Genomic DNA, 10,528 nt, shown 5'->3' with positions numbered 1-10,528 from the left:
AATCACTGGTTACCATGTACTTGGTTCGCTTGCCCCCCACCTTTACTCATTTCTAGGTCACTTATTTCCGTAGGATCGTCTGAAGAAAAACAATGTATCAGACTCGGTTTCGCAGAAATTAAGCCAACAGCCTAGCGGAGGCGAGCAGGGAACCGGTAGGTAATGCTGTGCAAGATTTGCAATCCTTGGGCTGATATATTAGTGTCATCAACGGAGCTGGCAAATGAGCGTCTCCAAACTGCAGATTCACACACGCAAGCCCAGAATCCGCCTCTCAAGAAGGAGTGAGATAGTTTTGCTACACAATATACCTGACCCCTCGTTTCAGCATGTCGATTGATAGTAGAGATGTTGGCGGCTGGTGGTCAGCCTTCGTCAAAGGTGGTTTCAATTGGCGTTGGCTCGATAGTCCAAGGCTGTTTTATCGACCGAAACTCCGATACAGCACACAAGGGAAGTATATCACTTTTGACGGCATGGGGAGAGAGAGATTGCAGGATGAATTATTTGACGCGACAATCGACCCCGAGACAGCGGAATACGTAGAGTTGTATGTTCAAGCTCCAGCGGATCTCTGTCTCCTCCCAAACGCAACGTGGAAGAGAACCGTCATCCGAAACGTGGCCCCACTTTTCGTTCGATGCGCAAACATTCCTTTTAGTTATGTTCCTGAGGATAGGAGGTATAGCTTCTCAAGCTATAAACCTGAAGATTGGGCGGCTGTGGCATTCATGTGGATCCCATCCATGCTTCTTCTACAACTTACCGTGAGCACCTCCTCCTAACTCCAGTTGTGGCAAATCTGTACTGCAGCTGACAAAGACGTCCTTAGATGTTGATTTTGGACTACGATCAGCCAGCTGGGAAGAATTCCTTGATGTATGTGCCTTTACTTTACGGTGGATATCGGTACCCGCGTCTTGCAAGACACTACAGCGAAAACAGACGAGAACTTGCGGTGCGGCGCGAGTACGATCCGTCTTGGGCATCTTCCACCATTGGTACCTACAGGACTTTACGTCCAAGGCGTCTATGTCATCTTAATTTTGAGCTGCAAGTCGACGAAGAAGGCAATTGCCAGGAAGCTGTTGTAGGGTATAATCTTCGGTTTTTGGGACCAGTAAGATGGTAGGCGTTTCCCTTACATTGTGCACGCAACTAACTCAAAAAGGACGACAATACACCGTACGTATTTGTAGCCTACACAACTGCACAATTCAACATTCGCGAGGGAACCAACGACTACGAAATGCTCATGGCCCTTGCCCTCACTGCAACCGGAGAATATATCAAGTCTATCCAAGGCGCGCACCACAAGCCAAGGGCCATCTGGATGGCTCATTCATGTACTCCAATCGACAAATATCTTGCTGATGATGGGACGGAATGTTGGATTGACGCGAACACTCCGCGAGGCAGGGTCCTCCAGGAAAAGCTCATGAATGATGATGTAAGCCCACGACTGCACGTCTCACCTAGAGAACTGAACTGATATCCTCTACTCCAGACTTACAGTATCAGCGACGTACTTCGGGGAGCGGAGCGTGTAATCATTATCGCTGGCAATCCACTGAGGCCAAGTTCGAAAGACCCACTCAAAGAATGGGGCGAGAGAGTGTGGACACTTCCCGAAATTCTCCTCGCCAAGGGAGACAGTGTCAGCGTTTACTACTCCCTGCATGATGGCGGCAAAATTGAATCAATTTCGAAATCGATGCTTCCAAGCCTCGCCTGGGAGGATTCTGCCCAATCGCGGCAACTTATCGACCATTTTACCAATCTTCACCTTAGCCGCCTGGAACTGATGAAAATCACGGTCGAGTGTCTGATGAGCCGGAACCTAAAATCTCTGTATGCCGGTGACCGGACTTACGCTCTTATGGGCCTGCTTCGTATCAGGCCTCCTATAGATACTACCGACACTTCCTTCCAGGCCTTTGCTAGGTAAGTCGACTTCCTATCATCAGATTTGTATGTTAACAGTCCCAGGCTGTCTCTGCCTCAAGACAATGATAGGCTGATGGAACGGCTAATATGCTTGCTGCCAAATGACCTGTCGGAAAGCTGGGAACTGATGACAGATCAATACCGATGCAGTCTTTGGGATATCGAACCTGACACACAAGTCTGTGGGGTTGGCGAAAACGACAGTGTCATCATAAGCGGTGCAAAAGGGGCATTAATACAATGGGAAATGTTCAGCCCCGTTGAGACGATTCAAAGGCAAACAATGAAACGGATGGTCTTTTTACTAATCGTCATATACTCACCATTTCTGTTTTACACTTCAATTGGTTTGATCAGCGCAAGCAACAAAACTGCTGGAGGGATTCTTCTAGCTATAACCTTGATATTCCTCATGTTGCCATCACCATACTACATTTGGAAGATCAACGGCGGCAAGATTCACGCCTCAGAGCCATGTTTCTTTGGCGTTGAGGGTTATCTACCCATTAGCATCATTGAAGAAAGAATCTTCGGCATGTGTTTGAACCGTCTGCAATGGAGTCCGTATGGATCTCCACTGTCACGGCACATAGAAGGGACACCCACCAACGAGCGCCACATACAGTACTCAGATTCGGCATCGGGCTCACAGATTCTTCCAAAGCAGGCGGGTACGATTAAGACTTACCCAGTCATTCCCATCGATCCGACAAGCCGATGTGTACATTGCGCAGGCCAGCCAAACTGCAACTATCACGAGACGGTGGCCTCGATCCGGGAGAAGAGCCGTAGCCATATGGGCCGCCAAAAGGTTTTTACTCTGGTGGATACGTTCAACATGACAGTCATGCTATTCTCTGCAGAACGGCCACCAATCGGCTTGATTGTCGGAGGTTCTGAAGGCGGCATGAAGCGAGCCATCGCATGTTCGTTGGACTTGGCTACAGGAGCGCTCTACCGGGAGACGGTCATTCGCATTCCAACCAGATGTGCCGAGAGGATGGATGCTTTGGGTCGTGTTCGGCTTGGCCTCAGGAGACCGTTCCTCGAAAGTGACGTTACTTTGGGTTATAAGAAGCCCAACCATCATCCTCCATCACGTGGGAGCTTTGAGCTTAACATGCACGGACAGAATGTGCAATCTGAACATTCAATATATGGTAGCAACCAGCAGCTACACCCACGGCCCCCATCACCGCCACGGTAATAACAAGGACAGTAACATAAACCCTAGGGCCAAAGGCTAGAGATGGTAAAGCGAATTTTAAGGCGTTATTGTTACTAAATAAGGACTAGCATTTAAGGGTGCTTTAATTAAAATATATTAATCTTAACGTTAAGTCCTTTAACTTTTACTAACTAAACTTATATAAAACTTAATATAGTTCCTCCTTAAAACCCTGTATAATTACCTTATATTTATTTAACCCTTATAGGTTTATTGCATTAAGCTTGTAGATAATATATACAGCTTATTACTTTATCTCTTAAAGCTACCTCTTATACTTATTTAAGCACTTATAAGTTTAGTTAAGTTTAAAGGCTTTTAAAAATGCCTTTTAGTATTTACTTAATTATGGGGTTATCGCGGGGGCGAACGAACAATTGGAGGCGGTGGGATCATTCTGGTTGAATAAGGAAGTTCCCCGCGCCTGAACTTAGAAATGTTTCAAGTCTCCATACTTCAATACCAAATAGAGGAACATCTCAGCTGGATTTGAAATATCATGTCAAACTGCAATGTCAGGTACCCGCATGACTTGGCAATGGCTATACAGTCTAGGCGGGAAGCCATTGGCGTTCTGTATCGGCTTTGAAGAGTTCCGAAATGAAGCGATGGGTTCTATTCGATAAAACGGCTAAAAAAGACGTGTATTGTGATCCTGAAACCCGGCCACTTCTCTTCTTGGCGATCGGGGGCGGAAAAGGCATCGGAAAGGAATGAAGCATCTATTCTCATCCTCCTGTTCTACTCTCTAAAGCATTTTTCGAGTATAAAGATATAGCCATAGACTTGTGTTTAAATATTCGAGTCCTATAAACAATATAGAAGCAAACACCAGACACTAGCAATTTATTCCAGCCATCTTTCATTATGAAGCTCTGTGTTGCCATTTTTGTCCTTATCAAACTTGTCACCACCGTCCAAGCTGTCCGGTGGAATCTACACAGCAGCTGCTGTAAGTGATCCTTATCATTTGTCACCCAGAGGCACCTTCATAACATCAGCAGACAACAATGTCGTATAAAGAGATGCTCTTATTACGGCAATGGAAGCTGCCAAATCAAGATCTGCTCTCTGTGCATCCAAGATTGTTTCTAGCAATCCGTTGGATTCCTTCAGGAGGCTTGCCCATTTATTCGTTAGCACTGAGGATTCCAAGATACTGAAGGGTATGATATCAGTGACTGATTCTTGCCTTGTATTTGCAAGGAAAGCTAATATTACCCAGAAAGATACGAAAAGTTTGCCGGTCTTGAGGGCCCCATAGGAGCAGACCGCAATTTCGCGGATTCTCCTGAGTGGACGGGTCGAAACAATCCTTCCCATACAGACTCGTAGGTGACCCGATAAACTTGCTCTAGCCTGTTTATTAATACAACTCAGGTTATATACTGTGCTCCGGACCTAGGCGAGTATGATGATGGCTTGAACGGACCAAAGAAATGGGATAATGCAAGACAACGTGTTTTGGCAGACAAAAGCGCTCTTGTGTTGATTCAAAAAGACATTGCAGCACAGGGATGGGACGACAAAAATCTGAAGGTTGAGGCAACCACAATAACCGCTCCTCCGACACTTCTTACAAGAGAAGAGGCTGCAAGAATATCTGACACCATCACCTTTAACCCCATCTGGCTAGAGCACAGGATCCAAGAAGGAGGCTTATTCTTCAGTGACGAGACCTTTGAGAAGATGAAGAAAAAGGGTGCCTTGGCTGAGCTCAAGAAGGAATGGAAGGACGGCAAGAGAGCTACTCCGATTGACTCTCTGATTGAGGATCTGTCAGTCACGCTTCATCACGAGGTAAGCAAACCACAAACAAAAAGGAAAGCATGTAGTATTATTAGGCTGACGCACAGTAGATGTTCCACCTTAGCGCATTCGGCAGTCACAATGACTTACCCGCCCCCGATCCGCGTGCGTACTTTTGGATGAACAACATCGAGTATAGATTCAGAGACAACCCGGAACTCATGGCGATCTTAGCACTTATCTTTGACTTGAAGCAAAACAGAAAGGTTACGGTGAACAAGGATGGAGAGTTGAAGTAGTAATGTTTGTTGCAAGACTATTGCACCCATGTTATAATGCGGGATTATCCTATCAACAACGCCAGCTTTCTATAGGTAGAGTTTACTTTAGTTATTATATTGGATTCTTGTTTTCTATGCCGCTGACTTCCTTGGTACCATCTCCCTTCATGAATGATATTGTATTATGCCTGGCTGTTGAATCTGTATGTTTCTGTCAGTGTTCATACCAAGTATGCCTAGGGGTTGAGACTTGTGTTAAATACAATTGCCTAACTTAGGAGACCTTGACCATGACTCGTAGCCCATCTGCTTGCTCGTCAGCCAAGAATATTACACCTTGATCGTTCTTTCGCGACATACCCATAAACTGACAAAGAGATATTTCCCATAATGCCGATCCTCCATATCTTTGCTATCCGATATGGCCATGAGTTTGGTAAAACAAGCCACTTTTCCATGCCGGGATTCCTTGACCGATTGCTACGTCTTGCGATCTCTTTTCATCCATTTCCCTTTAGAGTGTATAAATCCCACCAGTCGCGTTACGCCCCGACGTTGTGATGATGTCGTCTCACCTGGAGCGAAACTGGCCTCTTGTGAATAATGAACGTGGGTTTCAGCTTGTGGATTATACGCCAGTCTGACCTCCTAACGAATATGCCAATGCTAATGTACCGTTGGCAACCTACTGACATACCTGTCTGTGTTCGAATAGACATTGCTGTCTAAGCGTTCAACCTGAATGACTGGCAATAAAGCTGGATGAAATCTATCTCCTGCACCTCTTCGCCATATCCGTAGGTGCGTATCATCATCTACATAACCGTCTTCAGGTTCAGAAACATGAGCCAGAGGCATGCTCAGCGTAATATTTCTCACTTGTTTCACGGGTAACAAGACCTGCTTGAGAAATTCAAGGTCTAACCGAGTGATATTGTAAGGGCTCTGATCGATATTACCTGCATTTTCGTCCAGCAATAAAGCTGTGGAGCGGGCGGCGACCCAGATGTTATGGGCCGTGAGATTCTCCAAAAGATCAAGGCGAAGCCCATGGAAATCGAGAGACGCGTGACGCTCTTCTGGTAGTGGTGTTAAAATAGGTGATGAGCACGGTAACAGCATAGGGAAGACTGGTTCTAAGGATAGCTCGAGGTGCCTGCCATAGGTGCGAAAGACTGGCGGCGGAATGGCTACATTGATCTCTTCTTTCCAGAGTTCCGGTACCTTGCAGAAACCAACAAACATGTTGAGGGCAACGGTGTCTGTGAAGATGAAAGCAGTCGATTCATAAATCGACTCGAGGCATTCTGAGGAGCTGGCAACAATAGTTAGTAAATAGGCTATATGCGTAGAGCTGCGGACCGGGCTCTAACATGATCTTGCATGATAGTAGCATACTGAAATATGGGCTGCACGTCGACAAATTCTCTGAGCTCGATTTATGGCTACTCCAGCAAGGCCCTCGAGAAGAACAGGTTCGAATACCAGGATCAGCATCCCTGCCATAGACCTTCACGATACGTTGGCCACAGGCGAAGTGGTTCTTCCAGGCAGAAAACAGCTGCAGGGCATAGGTTTTGCTGCATAAGCTGTCACCTAAAGAAGCACCAACCTCGATCCTCGTGGCTTCAATCGTTTCTTGGAGCTCGTCTTGTACAGAAAATGGCGTGGTACATTTCCAGCGACAGAAGTGAGATTTGGTTTTGTCATCTTTATTACGGTGCCAGATAATGTGTTGGCAAAGACCGCAGGAACGCCATAGCTCAAGATAGATTCTATCGCGAACTTCCCGAGGCAGATGAGTAACAAATGCGGACTGATGCTGGGGATCTGGAAGTTTGTTAGTCATTTTAGGGATTATTGTGCGTTATGATGATGTTAAAGCAAAGGATGCAGCTCCCCTCTACCCCGCCCGAAGAGTACTCACACTGTTTCAGCCCCCATCTTACAGAGGACAATGTGCTATATTTAGGCACTGTCCCCTGTCCTGACCTCAAACCCCGCGCCAGGAACGTATAATCCGTTAGCTATGGTCCCTCGTAGATGTCGATCCTCAAAGCCATAGTAGCCCATATGCTCTCATCGCAGACTCCAAGGCGTCAGGGATTCTGGCAGTGTGTCGACCAAATCTCTTCATTGTGGCTGTGTGTACACTAACATTTCATCACGGGCACAAACTACCCACTTCAATTTCAGGCCTGCAAGTAACTATCTGACTAGATAGTTTGAGCCACAGGCAATTGTACACTTTCGGATAGAGTCACCTTGAGGTCACAGCAGTCTACAATGGGGAGTACACCTTATGTTACCCATTAACCATCACAGGAACGCTAATTGCATCAGTAAATGTATTTTGGTTACTCCAAAGGCAGTAAAACTGTGATATTTTCCATCGAGTTGGAGGTAACAACTGACGTTGCAAAAGACGACATTCTCGAATAACATCTAGCACTAAAGGCCTATTAGTAATATCATTTATTGCTTTAGAGAGTTGATTACTAACGCAGATAACCTATTAGTACTTGTTACCTCTTATTTTGACAAGTAACTTACACTTCCAACGGCACCCTGCCAGTGGCATCCTCTTCCCTGGGTGTCGGCCAGAGCGCAAGTATCGCGTCTCCAAGGGAATGCATTTGGTTCTGGGTTCTCACCCCTTGTGCCGGACAAAGTGCCCTTACTAACGGTTAACTACGTTCATAAAGCTCGATGATGGTACATACGCAGAAATAATGGACATTGGGATTACCCGCGCATTCCTTGCTATTGAAATCGGCTGGCTTGGCCCAACCACTGTTTGTCCACCAGGGATAGTTTGCCGACACGGCAGGGAGGCAAACAACAAGGAGGCCAAGGAGTTTCATTGTGGTGGTAGAGGAAATCAATGTATAGTTGTGTAGTCGAGAGTCAAGTAACAAATAACAAGAGTGATGCAAACCAGGTGGATTGGTTCGTTGAGGCACTGGTTATTTATACCAGGAGAGATAGCATCAAGGTTTTTTACTGCTTTGTTCACCGCTGTTGTAACAAATAAATTTGTTATTCCAGAATGGATCTTGAAGCTCACTAGACAAGTGAAAGTACCATATATAACGATTCAGGGACATTGCAGTTAATATCTCACCCCCACTTAACTGGGGGTTGTTAGAAAGTATGAAAGATTGGGAGAAGTTTAAATTCAAGAATGGAATAAAGGGCATTTAATAGACCACTGTAGTAGACCATAACCAATAGGTCTGCGGGCTATTGCAGGCTACTGTGAGGTTATAAGCAGTAACTCCCTCTCTGTAGCACTTATCTAGTAGTTTTATAGTCAAGTGAGCAGCTAGGTTATTGTATATATCCAAAAATGCAACAGAACTGCCCTTGAGTCAGTCCACCTGAGACTTATTAACCGTGCGTACCTAAGTTTTATGAGTTGTCCACTTATACGAGCTTTGCTGAGGAACTCATTACGTGTAGATGTCAGCTTCAGCGAAATGTTCCTATCTGCACCTAATACCTCGGCGAGCCAACTTGGAAGAAAATACCCAGTTGAGCATTCGACAAATTCCAATGCCTCAATCCTTAGCCGTGGCTTGTATTACCTATGGAATACGCTGCTTGGTGGCTTATAGCTAGTAAGTACCTTTAGAGCTTCTATGTATCATGCCACCTTTCCGCTTTCTGCCAACTTCAGACGAGAGTCGCGCCACTGCAAGCAGTCAGTTTAACAGCTTTTTGGTATTAATAGTGAATGGGATTTACCTTGCCACATGAGATCGGTTCATAGAGAGGAGGGTTCTCCTCGTCGATACACGTCGACACAACCTCGCAGACCGCATCTGGGTTGAACCCCAGGAAGAAGGGCATGGCATAGCGAGATGCCTTTTGCCGGTTGTACACCCGATGAACAGTTGACTTGAACCTGTTGTTGGAGAGCCTCTGTAAAAAGTCACCAATGTTGATGACCAGGGTTCCCTCAATAGGCCGTGCGTCGAGCCACTCATCATCTGCCGAGAGAACCTGCAGACCACCAGACATGTCCTGCCAAAGCAGTGTCACGCATTGGATGTCCGTATGTGAGCCAATCCCGACGTCGACATCCTCGGTGTTGCCGGTGTCGCTAACGTCAGTGCCGGGGTAGTGGATGTGCACTGCGTCGGCGCCGGGAGTAGTGATGATGGAGTCAAAGTAGTCCTCAGGTAGTTCGAGAGCAAGCGCGAACAAGCGGATGAGCTTACGTGCTAGCATCAGCCGCTTTTGATAGAACTTGGTGAGAATAGGGCGGAAGTTTGTAAGATGGCTTGTCCCGTCCCAGACATAATCTGTGGAATCGAAGTTGGAATTGATATCATCGATACAATCATGGGTTTGGTCGATGCGAGTATCATATCGCATGGAGAAAGTTTCCTTCTTGTCTACAAGATGTGTGAGTGAATGGAGATGTGGATCAACGGATTGCCTACCTCTGGTTTCCTGATTGTTGATCTGCGTGCTTCCGACTCCGTGATAACCACAGAACTTGCCCGCCTTGTCAAACGCGACCCGATCCTTGTCTTTTTGTTCCTGGTTGAAAAAGGCCTTGACCTGTTGGAGAGCTTGCTCAATTAATTCCTGGGGAATACCGTGGTTGCAGACGTAGAAGAAGCCCGTGTTCTCTGCTGCCGCTTTGATCTTGGTGGCGAGGGCTTTGCGCGCCGTCGCATCTCCGTCGAGGGGACTGAGGTCGATGATAGGCATTTCATCAAGGGTTGGAGTGCGTGGCGAGCCGCAACGCACTCGGCGGGAGACCGGTCCATCCGGTGTCATCAGCTGCACCGTTGTAAACGCCGCAACTGGGGCTGTGGTCTCGACTGTGGTTGTAGCCATGATGGTTAATTCAATCACCTAAACGCTGTCGCTTGTACGGATAGGTGTTGAGGTGATAAAAATGCTGCTGATGAAAGGGATCTGAAGTGGGGAAAGACTAATGATACAAAATGACTGAGACTTGATTGTGGTGATGCCCAGTTTTCCTGGTTGATGATACTTAGAACGACAAACACCTGCCCCGGAATTGGCGATCTCATATAAGATAACGGATGAGCATTTGATGTAGAGTCGTTGAAGTTGCGCAATATTTGCGCGGCTCTAGGTTAGGCGCAAGACGGAAACCGTCGGAGATGGGATCCACGATTGCCGACGGGGCTATCCGCACTGGCTCTTATGCGGAGTTCCCCGTTCCCCTATCGCTGGGAGTTCAAAGTTGAGACCCACAGAACTGACCGTTGTATTGGCTACACTGGGATACTGCCCTGCAAGCACACGGCTTTAGTGCGACCTGCAATTTGTTAGAGGTTGG

General features: G+C 46.6%; 4 protein-coding genes across 4 annotated transcripts; 2 read left to right on the top strand and 2 right to left on the bottom strand.

Moving 5' to 3' along the window:
- Positions 1-329: 329 nt before the first annotated feature.
- Positions 330-3,154, top strand: BKA55DRAFT_516133 (uncharacterized protein; the record flags this gene model as incomplete). The annotated part of the gene is made up of 5 exons (XM_046188063.1): positions 330-767; positions 857-1,120; positions 1,172-1,450; positions 1,508-1,944; positions 1,990-3,154. The coding sequence occupies 5 exons, from the start codon at positions 330-332 to the stop codon at positions 3,152-3,154; spliced, it is 2,583 nt and encodes an 860-aa protein (XP_046047756.1).
- Positions 3,155-4,217: 1,063 nt separating this feature from the next.
- Positions 4,218-5,223, top strand: BKA55DRAFT_692333 (uncharacterized protein; the record flags this gene model as incomplete). Its single annotated transcript, XM_046199771.1, has 4 exons — positions 4,218-4,341; positions 4,401-4,506; positions 4,534-4,975; positions 5,035-5,223. The coding sequence occupies 4 exons, from the start codon at positions 4,218-4,220 to the stop codon at positions 5,221-5,223; spliced, it is 861 nt and encodes a 286-aa protein (XP_046047755.1).
- A 481-nt stretch (positions 5,224-5,704) lies between these two features.
- BKA55DRAFT_85765 (uncharacterized protein) lies at positions 5,705-7,083 on the bottom strand. The gene is made up of 2 exons (XM_046201664.1): positions 6,579-7,083; positions 5,705-6,520 (listed from the first exon to the last, which is right to left on the bottom strand). The coding sequence occupies exons 1-2, from the start codon at positions 7,052-7,054 to the stop codon at positions 5,872-5,874; spliced, it is 1,125 nt and encodes a 374-aa protein (XP_046047754.1). The 5' UTR covers positions 7,055-7,083; the 3' UTR covers positions 5,705-5,871.
- Positions 7,084-8,836: 1,753 nt separating this feature from the next.
- On the bottom strand, positions 8,837-10,154 carry BKA55DRAFT_85757 (uncharacterized protein). Its single transcript, XM_046201663.1, has 3 exons — positions 9,654-10,154; positions 8,953-9,605; positions 8,837-8,899 (listed from the first exon to the last, which is right to left on the bottom strand). Exons 1-3 carry the CDS (start codon positions 10,054-10,056, stop codon positions 8,852-8,854), a joined length of 1,104 nt encoding a protein of 367 aa, XP_046047753.1. The 5' UTR covers positions 10,057-10,154; the 3' UTR covers positions 8,837-8,851.
- Positions 10,155-10,528: the final 374 nt, after the last annotated feature.

Source organism: Fusarium redolens, assembly GCF_020744475.1.
Source record: "Fusarium redolens strain MPI-CAGE-AT-0023 chromosome Unknown BKA55scaffold_11, whole genome shotgun sequence".
In the NCBI taxonomy this organism is placed as follows: Eukaryota; Fungi; Ascomycota; class Sordariomycetes; order Hypocreales; family Nectriaceae; genus Fusarium; species Fusarium redolens.
This window is presented reverse-complemented; position numbering and strand designations above follow the sequence as displayed.

Excerpts from the sequence above, each read along its gene's own strand:
- BKA55DRAFT_85765 (XM_046201664.1), bottom strand. The coding sequence starts at position 7,054 with ATGACTAACAAACTTCCAGATCCCCAGCATCAGTCCGCATTTGTTACT. Across the intron at positions 6,521-6,578 it reads CTACTATCATGCAAGATCAT|CTCCTCAGAATGCCTCGAGT; the intron begins GTTAGAGCCCGG and ends TATTGTTGCCAG.
- BKA55DRAFT_85757 (XM_046201663.1), bottom strand. The coding sequence starts at position 10,056 with ATGGCTACAACCACAGTCGAGACCACAGCCCCAGTTGCGGCGTTTACA. Across the intron at positions 9,606-9,653 it reads CAACAATCAGGAAACCAGAG|ACAAGAAGGAAACTTTCTCC; the intron begins GTAGGCAATCCG and ends CACATCTTGTAG. Across the intron at positions 8,900-8,952 it reads AACCGATCTCATGTGGCAAG|TGGCGCGACTCTCGTCTGAA; the intron begins GTAAATCCCATT and ends GACTGCTTGCAG.